This window comes from Branchiostoma belcheri, unplaced genomic scaffold (genome assembly GCF_001625305.1).
Source record: "Branchiostoma belcheri isolate BF01 breed outbred unplaced genomic scaffold, Haploidv18h27 scaffold33, whole genome shotgun sequence".
Lineage (NCBI taxonomy): Eukaryota > Metazoa > Chordata > Leptocardii > Amphioxiformes > Branchiostomatidae > Branchiostoma > Branchiostoma belcheri.
The window spans coordinates 2,677,477-2,697,922 of NW_017803943.1; the positions used below are offsets into that span (position 1 = coordinate 2,677,477).

The 20,446-nt window shown below is 44.3% G+C and overlaps 3 protein-coding genes and 1 non-coding gene across 4 annotated transcripts; 2 read left to right on the forward strand and 2 right to left on the reverse strand.

Moving 5' to 3' along the window:
* The first annotated feature begins 1,698 nt into the window (after positions 1-1,698).
* Positions 1,699-2,929, forward strand: LOC109475161 (oncoprotein-induced transcript 3 protein-like). Its single transcript, XM_019775695.1, has 3 exons — positions 1,699-1,710; positions 1,909-2,283; positions 2,541-2,929. The coding sequence occupies exons 2-3, from the start codon at positions 2,019-2,021 to the stop codon at positions 2,927-2,929; spliced, it is 654 nt and encodes a 217-aa protein (XP_019631254.1). The 5' UTR covers positions 1,699-1,710; positions 1,909-2,018.
* A 1,186-nt stretch (positions 2,930-4,115) lies between these two features.
* On the reverse strand, positions 4,116-9,431 carry LOC109475162. Its single transcript, XM_019775696.1, has 8 exons — positions 9,252-9,431; positions 8,327-8,430; positions 8,059-8,167; positions 7,273-7,505; positions 6,850-6,979; positions 6,452-6,526; positions 5,972-6,195; positions 4,116-5,618 (listed from the first exon to the last, which is right to left on the reverse strand). The coding sequence occupies exons 1-8, from the start codon at positions 9,429-9,431 to the stop codon at positions 4,241-4,243; spliced, it is 2,433 nt and encodes an 810-aa protein (XP_019631255.1). The 3' UTR covers positions 4,116-4,240.
* Positions 9,432-11,090: 1,659 nt separating this feature from the next.
* Positions 11,091-16,812, forward strand: LOC109475287. The gene is made up of 3 exons (XM_019775894.1): positions 11,091-12,070; positions 15,398-16,461; positions 16,545-16,812. The coding sequence occupies exons 1-3, from the start codon at positions 11,091-11,093 to the stop codon at positions 16,601-16,603; spliced, it is 2,103 nt and encodes a 700-aa protein (XP_019631453.1). The 3' UTR covers positions 16,604-16,812.
* Positions 16,813-20,325: 3,513 nt separating this feature from the next.
* On the reverse strand, positions 20,326-20,397 carry Trnam-cau. Its single transcript has one exon. It is a non-coding gene; the product is annotated as a tRNA-Met (tRNA).
* Between the last annotated feature and the right edge of the window lie 49 nt (positions 20,398-20,446).

A 20,446-nucleotide genomic window follows, 5' to 3' on the forward strand; every position in this document is an offset into this window, starting at 1 on the left:
CGCCGATGGAGTTTAGTCATCCAGTTTACAGTTTGTGGGCCGGCAAACTGTAAACTGGATGGCTAAACTCCCTCGGCGTGTTATCTCTCTATTTGGCCAATTTCTACTATTTCCAGCCGCGCCCTCAAGCCTGGTAGAGGCTAATGTTTTACCTCGTGAACAAAAGAAGCAGAAATATATTTCAGTTTTAGGTATACTACTCAGAATACTACATTATGCATCATTTACTATTGGGTGGAGTATAAGAAGCATCCGCTTTTGTGCTGTAGAGTAATCATGGAATGCGTCTATATGCAACATGAGCGCAGACAACGACGATGTACATGTACAAGGTAGTCGATACTCAATCCATAGGCATTCTCACAATAGAAAAGGACATCGTTTACGTTTTGTCACATTCAATTGCAAAACGGAAATATTCAGAGTTCTTCAAAACAGTCATGGGGTGAAATATAGGTTACCATCGATTGAGCAATTCAAAACCTTATTTCCAAGCAGATTCTGTGGGACATGGGGTCTATATTGGCCGCCTGTATCCACTAAAGCTGGCCAGCAGTTACAGGAGGCCTATGGATGCAGGCTCCAATTGCCCAACAGAATCTGCTTGGAGATAAGTGCAAACCTGGCGTAGCCAAGCGTTACTGCTAAGCCAGAGCAGCACAGTAGTAGAAACTGGTCATAGGGCAACAACATTGTAAATATCACAACACCAGCACCCCGTTTTCTGCACCACGCTGTGATTTGTGTTGCTGTGTTTGACGTCACTTTTGTTGTTGTTGTTGTTTTTGTTTACTCACCACCACCAGCGGTTGCACCAGGGGCAATGACCGTTCTCCCTGGACACTGTGCCTCATATAGAGTGTTATCAAGTATGTCACAGATGTACAGAGCTACATGTAGAGAGAGTGAATTAAATTGCCTACTACTGTTTTCAAATTTGAACAGAGTCAATAATTTTTTTCACTGTGTATGCATTCGTTTTGTTTGTGAGCTGATACTAAATGTACCCGACGTTTTAAAATGCATCATGATGTGATGCATTTACATATATACATATACGTGTGTGCGTGTAATTTTGTGTATTTACATCACCTCATATGCGTATAAAATTGTGTGTATTAATACTACCTCTCAGTTGCATTCTTTTCCTATCGAGTTTTGATGAGTTTGATGACCAAGTGTTTGCATGGTTGACATGACGACGGGGTACGTTAGACATTACCTTTGACATATAGCTTTTGACTCAGAAGATAGTCAATTATTGACATCGTCGCCGCGGCTGCGTGCGCATTGAATAGCATGTAAGTTAGTTTTGAGTATACAATGCCCCCATCACAGCGTCTTTACAAGGACTTGAACCGAGACGGCTAAAAGTCCAGACCGAGCTGAGATCATAAGTTATTTGTGTGGAAGTTTAATGTTATTCGGTCCCGTTGGTCTCCCCCTTCACTATTTTCTCACGCCTTTGAAGAAGTGATAACTCATTTTATCCTCAATTGTCAACGCGTACTTGGTTGGCAACGCGCGCCCTTACTACTACAGCATAGTCTCCACCAGACTAGCTACGCTGGCAACACACAGGGAGACTATTGCCAGGGATTTGGCTGCCTTGGGGTTTGACTGGCCGCGCAGCAGCTACTAGTAGTATGGACACCCTACTGTCATCAGTCTGCCTTTCAGTCCTCTTTTTGGCCGTACCCGGCAGTGGAGGTTAGTAAATGACATCATTTACATGTCAGGATTTCCTTTAGAAAAGGTATACGTCTTGAACAGGAGTAAATACGTCAGCGATGCAGTAAAATATGGCATGGAAAACGTTGCCCGGAGGCTGGGGACGGCCTATACGTCCCTTTATATCACCATTTGTACCATTTTATGGAGGGATTCTATCCAACCCTGTTTCTTCAGATCCATGCAGCGACTACATTGTACTAAATGAGGCATGGAGAAACGTCCAAGTGAACGATGGTAACACCGATCGGTGTGATAACGGGTTTGCCGGAGAGTGGTACCGCTTCATGGAGCCAGCGGGGACCGCCATGCCCACAGAAGTGCCCCCGACCTGGAATAGATGCGGCACCAATGCCCCGATGTGGATGAACGGACAACTCCCCACCCTTGCTGACGGTGAAGTGTCCCGCCAGGCGTGTGCCTACTGGGAAGATAACACCTGTAACTGGCAAGCCACCATCCAAGTGCGGGCCTGCGACGCCGGCTACTTCGTGTATAAACTACCCGCCACTCCCAACTGCAATATGGTCTACTGTGGGGCGTCGCCAGTAGGTGAGTATGCCATCCATAGAACACTGCTGGTTCTACATGTTCCATTGTTGTATGGGGGTATAGATTATTGGCATACTTTTGGACAGGGGTGATTAGGAACAGTCCATTTCGTGCGCGGCAGAGGGACAAACGTTAGGTCCATTTTTGGTACGGGGGATGTGATGAAGCCATCTGTATTTGCTCCCGAACAAATGTCGGCCTTTCTAGATGAAAGGTCAGTTTCTGATACTAGATTTTATCCAACCCTGTTTCTTTAGATCCATGCAGCGACTACATTGTACTGAATGAGGCGTGGAGAAACGTCCAGCAAGTGAACGATGGTAACGAGGATCGGTGTGATGACGGCTTTGGCGGAGAGTGGTACCGCTTCATGGAGCCTGCCGGAACTGTCATGACCACAGAAGTGCCCCCGAGCTGGAATAGATGCGGCACCGATGCCCCAATGTGGCTGAACGGACAACTTCCCACCCTCGCTGACGGCGAAGTGTCCTACCAGGCGTGTGCCTACTATGAAGGTGACACCTGCGCCTGGTCAGCTACCCGACATGTCCGAGTGCGGGCCTGCAGAGCCGGTTACTTTGTGTTTAAACTATCCGACACTTCCACGTGCAATCTTGTCTACTGTGGGGCGTCGGTAGGTGAGTAAACCGTAGTTTACTAGCTTTAAACGAGAGAAATTCCCGAGAAAGGCTGTAGCAGCCCGATCGAAAATTGGCTTGTTGCACTTCGTATGTTGAAGCAAAGCTAAACTTTACTGGGTGAAAACGTAACCATTTTGGCCAAGTAAGATTACACGTGTAATGGTTATTTTCTCGCAGATACGTCGTTTCTTGAAATTCCAACTACCGAGATACCCACGACGCCGAGACGTTCAATAACCCCAGTCATCACCACGGTCCGTACTACACAGGCCACAACAACTGTTCCTGAGCGCACCACTACCCAACAGACGACACAAAGGACACATCCTCCAGAGACAACTGTTCCTGAGCGCACCACTACCGACCAAACTACACATGTACAGCGCACAACAACTGACCAGACGACACAATGGCGAACACACCCCGAAACAACTGTTTCTCAGCGCACCTCTTTCCAGACGACAAGCTTAGTTGGTACGTGCACTGTCTTGGATTCTTGATCCTTTATTGCTTCATTATTAGCTGTATAAGGTTGTACTTTCATGCATACAAGTGCATACTAGAGTTGTTTGAAGGCCAAATACAAAATATACCCAACGTTGTTTGTGGTCTGTTCTTCGTGTCCAACAATTGACGAATTCTATCGTTCTTTTGCAGGCGGGGAAGCTTTCAAATCTACCGGTTCAGGGAATGGCAACACGCCGCTTACAATCGCACTGGCATGCGTTGGCTGTGCCGTGGGTTTAATGGGTATAGGCGGCGTGTTGATGTACTTTGGCAAGAGACGCCAGCGAAGACGCCAAGTGGCTCAAGATCCGAAGGATTGACATGAAGAAGAACGCGTTCAACCTCAAGGCAGAGTGTTGGACCACGTGAACAAAAGAATCAGAATATTTCAGTTTTCGCTTTGACGTTCTCACTTTTTGTTGTTGATGTTGTTGATGTTGTTGTTGTTTACTCACCACCACGACTGGTCGCACCCTAGACTACGAAGGCCCATTGGGGATTTTAAAAGTCTGCCACTATAGCAAATTTCATAGCATCCACAATGGGTTTTTGGGGGTGGATTCTCGAAATTTGCTGTCGTAAACTCGTCGCACGACGAAAGTGCCAAGGATCTGATCGTATAATCATAACTATAGCTACACAAATGAAAGTTTCATGAAACGTTGAACTCAAATATCACATATCTTTATTGATAGTTAACCATCATAATCAAGGGTCTGCTCGCAAGGCGAACATTACAATCGTTTCATAAACATCGTTAAAATCTGGTACCACTTACTGCTCTATACTTTATCGCTAAGATTGTGATCTCAGAGATACTTAAGTTTCCTTCTGCTACCAAAGTTCTTTTCTGAGTGAGGACTATCTAACTCCGGTCTTCTCTGCTGTTTTCTGAGGGACCCCGAGAAGGTTAGTTTACAGTCGCCCGATCTGTGTACGCACCAACTCATCTCACTGGCTCGGTGACTGCTCTTTGGTGTTTTCGCTCGGCAAGAACTTCTCTGCAACTTGAGTCTGAGATTTCCCGATCGTTCTACCACTGACCATTCTGGACCAGGAGGCGATGCAAATTCGTTTGTATCGCCTGCTTTCGCCGTGCATAAGCGGAGGGTCAAGTCATTCGACTGTGCAACAACAGCCCATCCTGCAGTACAAACTGCCGTTGCTAGATGGCGCTCTTGCCTTGCAGCATCACCAGGATTACAACATCCCGTCATGACGTCACCGGTACTGCCAAAGACTTTGCTGTTGCCTTTCATGGTCGGAATGTTAAGTTGTGGTGAGCTGGGGCATTTTTCTTGGCCCGACGATGACGACGTACTCTGAAGGACCGCGGAACCTGCCCGTCTTTGGCGCCGCTGAGGTGGAAACGAATCCGTTGACGACGAAGAAGAAGAATGTGAATCCGACGAAGAGTCTTCGGATTCACTGGAACTTCTTTCCGCAAGGTTTTTAGACCTTGTTTGGTGGACGTCCGCGATGTTTTTGCGTCTGTTATCCGCCCTACCACGACCTGCTACTGATTGCCGCTGATCTCGCACCTCTGTTTCTCGCGAGTCTTTGTCGATCGCTGCCGAAGTGCTGTTCTTGCTCTCAAAAACGGAATGAGGGGATGAACTTTCAGTGGATGCTGAGGATGGACCGTTGCAAGAGGAACGTACAGAGGATGAGGATGGGGAGGAGGGTGGTTCTGAGGAAGAAGCATCAATGGAAAACGAGGAGGAAGAGATGGCGGCAACAGCCTCTGTCGTATCACGCGAGTCCTCATCATCCTCCTTGCATTCAAATTTGTCAGTCGAAACGCCATGATGCTCTTTTGCGGCGTCGCCTTTCGTTTCGTTCTTGATACTTGTACTTGTCCGTCGTTTCGGGTAACTTCCCTTTCTCACGTCTGCGAATGTTGAATTGCTCCCTTGTGTTGTTCTAACGGACGTAACATCGGGCATTGGAGATAGAACAACAACCGGAACCCTTTGCTCTTTATTCAAGTCTTTATCTTGTCGCCTTGTCTTCAATGCTGGTTTGTTAAGCACATTGAATGTACTGTTATTCGCTCCTTTGTTGTTGTGATGTTCCGCTTTCCGGTTTGTTATCTGGTGTGTCAACTGTTGACCGTCTTGCGCATGCGCCCTTCCCTCCCCGATAGAGGACAGTAGAAACACGTCATCACTGCCTTCCGTACCGGACCTGTATCACGTGATGGTAAAGGTAAAAGGTCATGAAATAGCCAACAATAGAATGCCAAACTAGCAATAGCCAATTATAAAGACAACAATAGCCAATGATAAACCAGCAATAGTTAATGATAAACTAACAGTAGCCAGTGCTAAACCAGCAATAACTAATACTAAACCAGCAATAACCAATGATAATCTAACAAAACCAATGCTAAACCAATAAAAATCAATTTTCACTTAGATTCCTCACTGAAAGTCATTGAAACTTGTTTTACAAGTTAAATACACAAAGAAAATCCTGTTCGCTGGTCATAACATGTATAACATAAGGCATATGACTTTTAAAAGAGCTTGACTTCCTACCGTCGTTTCTCTGCGATTTCTTCCCCCACAGCTGGACTGGTCGACACCTGTGCTTCTTGCAGAGCCGTGTCGTCCTCCTTCGGTGGATTTTCCGCCGCAACTTTCTTGAAGAAGTCACCCAAGGAAGGTAAGGTTGCGAGTAGGGAGTCCAGTTTGACAAAGTTGCCGCTGTCTCGAACGAAAGACTTGTGCTTGTCCCCCTTCAGATGCAGGGTTAAGCCCTCCTGGTAGTAGAAAATTTATTGCAAATTCATTGGTGCGATATAGCTAGCTGCCGCCGCGCCGCGTGCCTGCGAAGCTGGTGTGTTAGGCCGAAGGGCGGTTATACCGGCTATATACAGATACAGATGCCCAAGGGCTAATTGCAAGAACATGATAACAAAATAAACAGTAAAAACGATCATAAGTAATGCTAATGCTACTTTGGATACACTTATTTGTTGGGTTTGATCTCTCTTATAGTAGTACTAAAGTAGATACCTGATAGTAGACCTCGCAGCATTCGCAGTAACCCTTCTGGACGTCCGGTTTTGTGGCGGTGACCGGGGTTTGAGGCTTTATGAACCAATGAATGAATGTATTTTATTATTGTGTCTTGCGACTTATTGTCGCCCAGCCCATATTCGCTTATAAGACACCAGTACATAAGTCACATAAAAATTTTATAAATCCGAGTCAAATCAAATGTCATACTGGAGACATCAACTTAAGAACTTAATGCAACGTTAAAGTGGTACATGCATGTAACTTAAATTGGTACATAAAAGTCACCTCAAAAGTGCATAAAGTCAACTGAAAACTCAAAAGTGCATAAAGTCAACTGAAAACTCAAAAGTGCATAAAGTCAACTAAAAAGTACTTTAACAAAAGCACTCCACCTTTAGCTTGAGGGAACAACTCGGACGGGACGGCAGGCGGCGGACAGGGGCGTCGAAGGGACAGTCGGCGTCGGCGTCGAAGTAGACCCGGGGGAACGTTGTGAACTCGTGATGGAGAGGTCTGTAAAGCCTGTGACGAAGGGAGATGAAATGATATTTGGTATCTAACGTTATTGTACATCGGCAAAATTTCCACGGTTAGAACTGGCCATCTAGAGAGAGAGGGAGAGGGAGAAGGAGAGAGAGTATTCTATCCTATCTTATTCTATTCTATTCTATTCTATTCTAGTCTATTCTAGTCTATTCTATTCTATTCTATTCTATTCTATTCTATTCTATTCTATTCTATTCTATTCTATATAAGCGCTTGATTCTACTTCCATGTTCAGTCCAAGTTGAAATCTTATGCTATATGCTAGTTACCTGGACATGTCCTCCACTTTGATAAAAGGCGGCTTCAGGCGTTTTGGCTTGGCGTCTGCGTTTTCCTCAGCGGGACAAGCTGCGTTTTCCTCGCTCTCCGCTAGGAGGCGGTACTTCTCCATGAGACGCTGCACCCTGGCCATGACGTCGCGCACGTACAGGACCTTGACTCCCCACTCCTGCGCCAGGCCCAACATGTTGCAACTCCCGCGCCGACCGCGACCCTGGGCTTTCTAGCAACAAGTTACGAAAACAAAATACAGGACTTAATTTGCGGATTTTTTCACGGATAGGAGCATCTGGTACCTTACTTGTCTCATCCCCATCCTATATCAGTATATCAAGGCACAGATATTCCGATAGCACGTTGACAGTCAATGATTGCTAAAATAACTGTTTTTTTTTTCTGTGCAAGGGTAAAAGAACCTGTTGGTTAGTATGTTTGTGAGTTTGTGAGCACTAACCTGTAGGAGAGCCTGTCCCCTAGTTATTGGGACGCTGGTGGAAGCTCTTCTCCCTTGAGTTCCCTCCTCCACCCCTGGGCTTGGACTTGGACTAGGACTGATGTACGTGCTAATATATGTAGGCCCTGGAAACAGTCTGGTACCCAGGCTATCAAACTACTAACCTGTAGGAGAGCCTGTCCCCTTGTCAGCGGGACGCTGGTGGAAGCCCTTCTCCCCAGAGTTCCCTCCTCCACCCCTGGACTAGGACTGGGACTGAGGTACGTGCTAATATATATAGGCCCTGGAAACAGTCTGGTACCAAGACTATCAAACTACTAACCTGTAGGAGAGCCTGTCCCCTAGTCAGTGGAACGCTGGTGGAGGCTCTTCTCCCCTGAGTTCCCTCCTCCACTCCTGGGCTTGGACTTGGACTGGGACTGAGGTACGTACTAATATGTAGGCCCTTTAAACAGTCTGGTACCAAGGCTAGCGCTATCAAACTACTAACCTGTAGGAGAGCCTGTCCCCTAGTCAGCGGGACGCTGGTGGAAGCTCTTCTCCCCAGAGTTCCCTCCTCCACCCCGGGACTAGGACTGGGACTGAGGTACGGGCTGGGGCTGGCCCCGCCCCCGCTGGCAGGTCGTGACGCCAGGGCCTCCTTACGGTTCGTCACGACGTAGGAAATGTCTCTGCTGAGAAACGTCTCTATACGCTGGGGAAAAAATAAAACGTTTCAATCATGTCTCTATACGCTGGATAAAATGAAATGTAACATTTCAGATACGATGTAAAAATTATCTCCAACACAAAGGGTACCGGTAGACAGGGATCAAATTTTCAACGACCACTGTCGCCTTCATCAGGATAATTAATGGCCAATTACAAAGTCCTGTATCGCGTCCTTGGGATTGCGACCTTTTCCAGTAGCGCGCATGTTGACAACAACTGGGATTCGAACTCCCAACCTCTTGGACCAGAGGAAGGGTTGCTAAACCGGGTACCGCTGTACTACGCTACTATTTCAACTTAGTCAGGGGAAGCATGTAAACATCACTTCTATTTGTAGCTATATTGATATACATATAGAATACAACACGGGGTATTCCGTATCGCCCGAGGTACCAGCCCGACCGCGCGTCGGATCGCCCGACGGCCGAAGGCCGGAGGGAGATCCGATCCGCGGGAGGGCCGGGACCGAGGGTGATGCGGAATACACCGTGTTGTATTTTATTTATGTCATACCCACCCAAGAAAACACGCCTTTTAATGCGAAATAGGCGAACATTTGGTGTCCCTAAACCCAAACAATGCAACAACATCAATTCCAACGTCCGAATTTTGTGTTCGAATTTTCGAAAGCGGTGCAAGCGGTTAGGGCGAAACGCGTTCGAATCGTTCAATGGAACATATGGAAGGCCCGGGCCGTACGCGTTAAGAACCCCCGGGCCGTACCGCTAGTTATCACACGGGCCGGAACACCCGTATCGAACGTAATCGCGGCCCAGGTAGGACATAAAAACTGTTATGACTCACGGCGCCCAGAAACTTGAGGTCACCCTCCAACTCCTTGGCATTTCTGAACCCGGGCAAGTCCAAGTACAGAGATTCGCCCTCTAGCGGTTTCTTCACGAAGTCCAAGCGGCGTCGAACCTTCGCGGCGCTCCCCGGCGTCCCCAATGCCATCTCAACACACTGGGAACGAATACTGGCCATTGAGAATTAATTTTGCAGTCATAGTGGGCTTAGATAACAACGATATACACATAGGGTTTGATGTGTGACTGTACGGTCTATCTAAATATAGTTGATAGTTGCAGCCTAGGAATTCATATACTAGTATAGTACCGAGGTTGTTGTCAGTGTTTTTGTGATCGTATTGTTCTCTTTGCTAGTACTTATAGCGGTGCCGATGAGTTTCAACTTGAACCTTGCTTAGTAGTACTTGAGCTTACTTCTCATCAGTAAAATTCTTATCTTCAAGCAGATCTTGGGGTGAAAGATTGTAACGTTTCTTGTGGTAGATGGCTGTTAGACGAGCCTGGTTGTAAGAAAAAGGCTCAAATCTTCCCTCCACCTAAACTATCTGCTTGAAAGAACAGTAAATTTTAGTAAATCTTACCTTTGGATTCTCTGCTATCACCGATGTGATTCAAGCTCTTCTCGTGAGTCGAAAGTACTCCAGGTTTTTCCTAACGTGTAGTTCCATGAGTGTGCCGGGTGGGAGGGCGAGGGACAGAAATTATTTTGTAGGAAACCCCAGCCAGGCATTCAGCTGGCCCTCCATGTGTGCCCGGCATTTACATATTCATTCGTCCCTGGTAATAGGATCGGTTTTGTACCAACACGACGTGACGTGATAATCCCGTGAGTATGCAGATCATGTTGAGACAACTGGTCCTAGCAAATTAGATTTTAAACTTCATTAGTACTAGTTCATACGTTGCTTAGATCGAACGCAGATCGCAAACGGTTTTAGACGCCAGAAGCTTTTATACGGGCCAAATTTATTTCATATGCCTTAATCTATTGTGTTCTTTCATAGGCAAGGATGGCCGTATGGACTGACAACCGGTCCGAGTGCCCACGTTGTTCAGATCGCACTTTCATTGTTAGAAAACAGTTTTAGACGTCAGAATCTTTTTCAAGGATTTTGTTACTCAAAATAATGATGACATTAGACGTACGACGTCATTCAGAAAACCTCATGGTATCAAATGCATCTGTTGTTTGAGGACGACAGTGTCTTTATTCTTTTGTTGTCGGTACTTTTCCCAGATTACTTCTCTACAGGGAATGTGTATCAAGAAGCAGCTGTCTCAGATGTAGAATGTCAACTCGCAGATTTTAATTAACAGGTTGATTTTCAACAAAACAAATCGAAGCTCTTAAGAGTTGTGTAAGAAACAGGAGGAGCGAGTACGTAGAAACAGATAAAACCCCTCCTGTGTTGTTTTATTCCTTTGTAAAAGTATTGGGGTTCAAGCGCCACCAACTAACCTGTCTTAGAACCGGTCCGTACCTTTTTAGCCTAGCGGTTGGTGCGTTGGGTTCGTGAGCTGGCGACCCACTCAACGAGGAAGCGCGCGGAAAAAAATACTAAAAGCCTGGTATTGAGGGTTTTCCACTGCTGCCTAGGAACAGAGCATTTTCAAGAGCTCATAGCTCCTATCATATGCACTGCGGTATCCTAATGCACACAATAAATCATTAGCGATATCCCATAATGGGTAAAACTGTTCACCCTAACATAGCAACCAATGGCCTTTAGTGCTCAATAGAGCACTGAAGAGCACCTCTATATTCAATGAACGAATATAGAAGCAAGAAAAGACCAAAGGCCAAGGCTGAAATCCTCATCGGATCGACCTAAAGATGGCATTTACCACTGGAAACATCGCACTTTACGCCTTCCTTTGTGTTCTGAGTGCGGTAACCGTCATTGGAAACGTTATTTCCATTGTCTACTTCTCCAAGAAATTGAACCTCAACGGATCCGGCGATGTTTTCATGCTCAGTTTGGCAGTCGCAGACTTGTTGGTGGGTCTGGTCTCCATGCCGTTGACCATAGCTGAAGAGGTGCTCGGTGGCTCTTTTCCTTTGGGAATAGAAGTGTGTAAAGCTTGGCTGCTGGTGGACTATACCGTCTGTTCAGCGTCGGCCTTCTCAGTCGTCCTCATAAGTCACGACCGGTACCTACAGATTGTAAAACCGCACGAGCATCGCATCGTTACCGCTCGGAAGAGGCTCTGGTCCCTGGTCGCCGCGTGGATTCTCGCTTTTCTCGTGTACGGGCCCGCCATTCTGGCCTGGGACGTCGCCCCCGACATTTGCGAGGCTCGCTACCAGTACCAAAGCAAGGAGTACACGTTCGTGATGGCCGTTGTCGAGTTCTTCGTGCCGTTCTCCGTCATGACGTTCCTGTACGTGCAAGTTTACCGGCACGCGATCGCCTGGCGTCGCCGGCGCACACTGCGTCCAACCTCGTCGATCCCTGCGTCGCGACATCGTAGGTCTCATCAAATCATCCGCAAGTTTAATCGCCGTCTGACAATCAACTTATCTGTTCTGCTTTTCGCTTATGTTGTATGTTGGGTGCCATACATAGCTTCAACGATTGCTATGACAGTTTGCTCTTCCTGTGACGACTCGGAAGTTCCCGTTGTGGTAGACTGGCTGCTTTGGAGCAATTCCACCATCAATCCGTTTCTGTACGCGTTCTGTTCCCTTCGGCAGAGGCCGAGCGCAGCCGATTGGTTGCCGAAATGTTGCCGAAGACACGACGAAGATTCACGAGTGCGACGACGATCGCAAGCCGAGCCGCAAGCTGTTCGATCGTCCGGAAATGTACGAAGGATGACGTTGTGACTGACGACTACTAGCTTGATAGTAGCTGTATGCAATATTGTAGTTTGTATCTATTTCAGAACCTTCTCACCAGCCGACTAGGGTTGGCTTCCCTTGGTTGGCTGAAGTTCGGGAGATTTAGGCATACATTTCTATCTGTACGAATCGAATATGAGTGAAATATATGAGTCATTATTTCACTGCCAACCACGCCACGACCTACTCCCGAACACCAGCCAACCACCAGCCAAACATGGCCGAACATTTTGAAACATTAATAGGCTGACGCAGCCGAACAGTAGCCGACCTTGCTTCCGACCTACTCCGAACCATGGTAGGGGGGAGTTCGGCTCGTGTTCGAGAGGCCATATTCGGCTATGTGTAACAGGGGCTAAGCTAACACCGTCTTCACTATATCACTGAGTATATGTCCTTCTGAGCACGTTAAACTCACCGAAGCAGACTGCCCTCTGGCATATACAATTATCTACATGGCGGCAACACAATTAAGATGACACAGAACAACTAGAAGGACGAGGCAGAATTACCGCTTTATTTGCACGCGACAAACCGCATGACATGTACACACCCTCCAGCTTAACACAGTAATTCATAATCCAGAAGCCAAACAGAGAAAACGGTCACGCTTTTGATGCATACGTTTCTTTCCACACGTATGCCACCTGCCGAGTCAATGTGGGATTTGGGAATACGTGCAGTACGTTGCGTACGTGTATGAAGTATTAGTAGAGAGCCGGGACGTTTCGATGCATATATTATGATAATGTTTTACGCAATGGCTAACCTTGGCAACGCAACGTACTAATGATAGCTGTGGCGTTTCACCTCTGTACAACCTTGTACTGATTGCAGGTTTTCAGATACCGAATAAATACGCAGATTTGAATACCAAATAGTTTATTTCGACGCCACCAATTCTTAACCATTTCGCAACATATTTTGGTGCATATTCTTGCAAACATTGCCTGTTGCTGAATGATTTTGTCTGGAACATATATAGCACAAAATGCTGTCCACTTTTGTGAATAATGTCAACTGACCTACAATTAAAAAACTACATTAGAAAGATTTATGGCATTCAATCGAGTGTGGTTAATTATCGCAAGGACGTCCTTAATTATTTTTAATATAAATAAGACCACGGAATTTCTTTTCGTGACTTGATTTAGTGACATTTTGACCCACACTATTAAAAAAACTCTCGGCTATGTGCACTATTTATTTTGGTCTTTGTGTCTTACGTCAATGTCTGAAGTATTACCGTGGCCGACAAGTACAAAATTTTACACCGCAACTTTTGGTGTTTTACACCGCAACTTTTGGTGTTTTACACTGCAACTTTGGGTGTTTTACACTGCAACTTTTTCTGTGTTTTACACTGCAACTTTTGCTGTGTTTTACACTGCAACTTTTGCTGTGTTTTACACTGCAACTTTTGGTGTTTTACACTGCAACTTTTGGTGTTTTACACTGCAACTTTTGCTGTGTTTTATACTGCAACTTTTGCTGTGTGGAAAACTTACACCCCTCCCCTTTTATAATGGACGGTCCCCCTGTCAGGTAAAAGGTGACAACGAAGGCATGCAAACTACGTCCTCGTAAAAATTAAAGTTTAAATCAGAGTGTGCAGGTATATTATCCATATTCTTCAATCTACTGCTTATCCTTGTAACCAGTGCAAAGTGCTGACTTACTAAAGGATAAAGTCATTGGTTGGTCCAAAGTAAAATAACTTTAACTTAATAAGTAGTACGACTTCTTTGATAAATTTGTTGTGACGCATGGCAGCAAAAAGCAACATAATTTGTAATCACTGGACCTGGTCGAAACATTTTTAAATTTATCCCGATCTATAGGCCAAAGCTAGAAAAACCTTTAGAAAAAAACTAACGTCACAACGTAGCCAAGCTTTTCCTCTAAAAACTTATGCACGAAAAGGATAGCTCAGTCGACGTAGTTTGCATGCCATCGTTGTCACCTTTGACCTGACAGGGGACCGTCCATTATAAAAGGGGAGGGGTGTAAGTTTTCCACACAGCAAAAGTTGCAGTGTAAAACACCAAAAGTTGCAGTGTAAAACACAGCAAAAGTTGCAGTGTAAAACACCAAAAGTTGCAGTGTAAAACACAGCAAAAGTTGCAGTGTAAAACACCAAAAGTTGCAGCGTAAAACACAGCAAAAGTTGCAGTGTAAAACACCAAAAGTTGCAGTGTAAAACACACAAAAGTTGCAGTGTAAAACACCAAAAGTTGCAGTGTAAAACACCAAAAGTTGCAGTGTAAAACACAGCAAAAGTTGCAGTGTAAAACACAGAAAAAGTTGCAGTGTAAAACACCCAAAGTTGCAGTGTAAAACACCCAAAGTTGCAGTGTAAAACACCAAAAGTTGCGGTGTAAAACACCAAAAGTTGCGGTGTAAAATTTTGTTCTTGTCGGCCACGGTAAATAATACGTGTTACATTTGGCACTTGACCAAACCCTGTCTAAAGACCATTGAATTTCCTTTCGTGATTTTGGCCGAGACTAAAACCTCTCGGCTATGTGTATTATTTATTTTGCCTTACGCCAATATTACGTCTTAGGTTTAGCATTAGACCAGCTCTTTTCTAAACGAAGCCTCCTAAATGACGCCAATCTTCGAAATTCCACCCTATAATTGGTGTGGACATGTCCATTTTGGCGGGAAAGCGACCTAACCTGACCCCCCAGACGTCCCACAACTGTAACCAATCACAGAGAGGCATTTCTGCCACGCCTATCTCTTGCCCACCCTTGCCCACGAATTACATCATACCCTTTCCTGTGGAGGCTACCAAAAGGTTTTGACGACACCGATTGTAGCCATTATTGGGACTTTAAGCCTATATTAGGTGAAGCAAAGACTTGTTGACATAAATGCGCCAATTCTATTATTTGTTGTAATACATTTGCGACATAAAATTGCATTTTAAAGTCTAAATCCAGAGAAATTGGCGTAATAGGGTATTTAAAAACCTACAAGCACACCCTTACCACGTGATGTCAACAAAAGCAGAACTACGCCGGTCTACACCGACATACGCACGACATTTTTGATCGAAAATCGGCGGGCGTAGCGACGTGGCAAGCTGTCTTATATCCCAGTCAAGCGATCCTACGTCTACAACCAGACAACGTTTTGAGACACTGTCGTCCTTAGAAAGACTATACGAGCAAGGGACTCGACATGGCAAGCATTCGGCGAAGATAGCGAGGCCGACCGGTACGTTAGAACGGGAGACATTGTGTGATTTACCATCTTGTTGAACCGGTCTGCTGTAACTGTTTCCTGGCCGCCTGTTCTACCATGTCATACGGGAAAGGCTTTCCTGCCAGGATGATGCGGCACTTCTTGGTGCTGTGCCTTTTCTCTGTCGCCACGTTCCTGATCATATCCCTGGATCATAATAGCGTGAACAGGAGTGTCCAGAATCAAGATTTGGCGGGAAAACATCGACCTAGTTTTGTCAAGAACAAGGGGATATACGAGCGACAAATGGAGGAAAGAGGCGAACGGTTTGCGAGGGGAATAAAACTATTACAAGAAGAAGAACAGTCTCGGTGGGAATATCAAGTAGGAAGGAGCCTGAAAAAGGCGGGATCACGAAATCCAGAGTCCAAAACCGAGAGAAACCGAAGGTACACAAGTGCTGTGTTTGATTTGGATGTCCTGGATGATCCTTTTAGTGATAAGCCGAGCTGTCCAGACGACAAGGAAGTTCTGTTGCTTATTTTGGTCACCAGTGCGCCGGGCAATTTCGACCGGAGAAAAGCCATTCGCGCCACTTGGGGCAATAGAACCGCCGGAGACTCTTGGAGAAAATACGGAGACAAACCGGCAACATGGAAAACTGTTTTTCTGTTGGGAAAAACGCCAGAAAACCCCTCCCTAAATTTCTTTCTCGAGAAGGAAGCACGCGAGAATGGTGACATGCTATTCGGTGATTACATCGACTCTTACCGCAACTTGACATTAAAAGTTCTTCACGGACTAAAGTGGGCAAGAGACGAATGCGAGCCAGAATTCCTCCTCAAAACCGACGACGATTGCTTCGTCAACACTCCCTTGTTCCTGAAATTGTTGCAAGAACACAGACCACACAAGACAGACTTCTACACTGGAAGTGTCTTCCAAGGATCAAAACTGACCGTCATACGTGACCCACGTAGCAAGTGGCATGTGAGTGAAGGTGACCATCTCTCAAACTCATACGCGCCCTACGCGAGCGGCATAGGTTACATGCTATCCAGACAAGCTTTGGAGAAGATTTTGGATGTGGTAAAATTGGTTCCCCCGTTTCCGATAGAAGATGCCTACATAGGAACGTTGGCAAACAGGGTGGGGATAGCTCCTCTGGATAGTGGACGATTTTCTCTGCATCATGGAATGTGGCGGACATGTAACTATCTGTATCTTTTGGTGGTCCATCATGTACCTATAGAGAACATACCCGTGACCATGCAGAAAGTACGGGACGCCCCGTTTCAGTGCAGGGGGAGTAAGGTGCACGGGACATGGGGCTGAACATGACCGGGGGTCGACCGTTTTCGCAGAGGGGGAAGGACAAGTGTGAAAAGTGAGTTGCAGAAAAAAATGGACAAGAAAGATATTTATTCAGCATAAGAAAATGTGTTATAGAGTTTATTGTGAAGAAGGTTTCTTTGTGTTGAGCACGATGTAAAATGAACAGTCCCTGAAATATGATATTTATCCTCAAATATTGTCACACAGTTGTCTTTTAATCCTGGTTAAAAGATTATGCAAATTTTGGGCACATTGTAGCTCTAGAGTCCAAACAAGGATGTTATATTGCCATAGTTAATCCGAATCCCATATGTGCTTTGGGTCTAATGTATTATTTATATCAGCTTATGTAGGTTATAGCCCTATTTGTTTGACCAAGGTTATATGGTTTGACACACATTGTTTTTTTATTTTTTTATTCCGAAACATGTAATCACAAGACGTGGTGACGACACACTCAAGTTTTTTCAACTTATATTAATGCTGTCACCAACACAGGGACAGTACAATACTCATTTACACCTGAGCGAAGTGAGGAAAGTCGTGTAAAGTGCCTTTCCCAAGGGCACAAGATCGGTGGCATGTCAGGACTCGAACCCGGGGCCTCTGGTTCCGAGTCGAGAACGCTGCGCCACACGACCCCACATACACATTGTTATAATGTTACTTTCCATTGGCTTCCTTTAGAGAGTGTTTTTTTAAACTCCTCACTTGAATGAGAAAATCTAATGGTTCTACCAAATTGTACAAACCTTGATTTCATCATGAACAAAAATTTCCCATTATATTATTTTTGTAGATATTTGTAGAACTACAATGCAGGTGACTTTGGGCTAATAGTGCAGTACAAAATTACCACAATTTCTTCAAATACTGATAAACTGTAAACCCATAACCATTGATTTGCAACCAGTGTATGTCAGACTAACATTATTCATTAAAGTATGTTGGAGAGAGGAACCATGACATATTTATTTACTTCTCAATAATATTGTACATGTAGCCTATTGGTGCAATGTTGTCTTGCCTGTGTTTCTATTTACCAAGGTATTTATCCACTCTGGAGCTGATATTTAGTTAAAACTATACGATGTACATTGTGTATGTGAAGTTTTCCTACCAATAAGTTACTGGGAGGAAAGAACATGTTTTCTGACTGCCCCCATTCTTCTGACAGCTGGCTCTTTCTAAAAGACTAAGGGCAGTCAGAAAATGGACCTTTCCTCCCAGTATCTGCTTGGAGATATGTATATATCAACAGGTGAGAACTGTGTTGTGTATAATAGATGTGCCAAAACAATATTCGCAGTCACTGAAAAACAGTACCAGTCTTGTGTTTTGGAAATGGTCAGTAGCTATAAATTACAACCTTCCAATAGTGAAACAACAAGTCAATGCAATGTAATGTAAAGAACTGTACAATGTTATGTATACATATTGTAGGATAATGTAAAAGAGTTTAGTTTTGTAGAAAAATGCTATATATATAATAGAAAGATGTTATTTTGAATTTATGCCCCTGCAAGTCAGGGGGTGTTCTATGGATCAATGTGATCCTACGAGCCTGTTATGTTTGAAGTAAATGTGATTTAACAGTATGACAAAAGTATAAGCAATACAGTGAGCTTTGTGAATACTATCAGTGATTGTATGACACGGCTGTATATTGTGTTGAGTTTTTCAACAACTCAAGCTGTCACCCTCAACATATGTTGAAATACAATGAAGGAGATAGATTCAACTGACTCCTGTAAGGTAACATTTGGTAATGATTTTTCTTTTCTTCTAAAATCTAATGTTAAAATCAATGCCAGAAAATTCAAAGGCCAGCTACTAGTACATGAAATAATGATAATAAAGTAAATGTGCTGAGAAATAACAGAATTTCTTCAGTTTTGCCCCCCATGCCAGTCTTATGTTGTGTACCTTTAATTTTGCCCCAGACTTTCAAACAAACCTTAAGTAGATCCTCCCTGGCACTTAAGTGGTAGCAGATTGAGATAAGATGCGAAACTCAAAGTATGCCAACAGAACTTGACCTCTGTACCTTAAGCTTCCCCATGTGTGGATATATACAGAGAGGTCTATTCTGAGTCCACAGTGTCTTGTCTGGTATCCAATGTTGTGAACTTGCAATATATCTAGAGTTGACAAGAATTACACTCGGAGAAAAATCAACCATTTTACCATTGAAATTGTACAGAATAGTCAATGCAGTTTTGTCACAAAGCCATCTGACATTCACAAACTTTACTTTCTATGGATGATATTTTTTGAGGCTCCCAAGTAGGGAAAAACAAAAACAGAGACTTCATTATTGATTTTTGAGTGGCGAACATATCAGAGCCTCTCAGTATAAGGATGTGTATACATGTACTTCCTGATAGCTGGAAACATGCCAGAATCAATATGTCTGCATACCGATGACATATCGTCATCCTAGCTAACTTGATGTCGCCTGAATTCAGTGCAAGAAACCTACACAGTAGGGCCATGGTAGTACTAGTAGCATATCTGCTAGCATAACTGCTAGTACTGTGGTTTATGGACAAATTATGTCAGTCTTTCAGGCAGCCAATTGTTATTGTGTGTGTACGTTTGTATGGTGCATGTGTCCTGAGAACCCATGTCTTTTGTTCTGGACACTGGAGCTCGGCTACCTGATAGCCGGTCAGGCCGAAAATAGAATGGTAGGAATGTGGTTGTCATAGAAATAACTTCAACCTTACCCTCCCCTTAAGTGTTGTAACAGTAGGCTAATGTGGGCAAGAGTTCAACTGGTGGTTCCAAAGCAGTGCAGTAGAAGCTACAGGCTATTTTATAGATAGATATGGATCTTGCTAAAAAAAAAAGACTTGCATATGATGCATTGGATAGAAAGAGAGAAGAGGGATATGCTAATCAACCAAGATGTAATATTAACGTTCTGTTATCTATGAAGCAATTAATTTATAGCTATGTCATGAGTAACGTTAATAAGTATAAAATGTATAAGCTATAATATATTGTGAATACATGTATATGTAACTGGTCAAACCCGAAAATAAAGTCTACTCTAACTTAAATTCTGTCCTTTATAGAGTTTATAGAGTACTATACTAGTTTACAATAACTCGTATTAGTATTAAGGCATGGGGGGGGGGAGCGGTTTACAAATCTATTGCCCACATTGCAGGATGTAACACGGCACTACTTAAATGTTTCTTCCTGTAGCAACTCGTAAATACCGAAGGGAAACAATGTAAACACTGCATATTTGCCTGTGGATTTTCTGCCAGCAAGTATTGGCACACCATATTAACAAACCTTGATAACATCAGAAGCGCCGCTGTGACTAAATACAATGGGCAATTTCTAAGCCTCGGGCACTGAGCTAAATTGTTGCAATTGTTTACTTTGCATGCGATGGCGGTACCGGTGTTCACAGAGCGTGAGTGAAGAAGTCTCACTCGACCGTGAATATGATAAATAAGATATCCAACAATCCATGACACATGAATTCAACATAGTCTTAGATTAGTTAGAATCTAGGATGCGCATTTTACAGTAACGATCACCGCTATTAGGGAAACAAGCTAGCGTTCTCCTCACCTCGAAAAAAATCTGGTGAAAAATTAGAAAACCTCTTAAAATGTACAAAATCTGCGTAAAAACATGCTTTCAAGCAGGACAGGTAAAAATACGACGAGAAAAAAAATTCTAGCAGAGGGTGGTTTCGATCCACCGACCTCTGGGTTATGGGCCCAGCACGCTCCCGCTGCGCCACTCTGCTTTGTTGAGAATGGGTAGAAATTCTATAGGTACTTATAGTGTGTTCTATT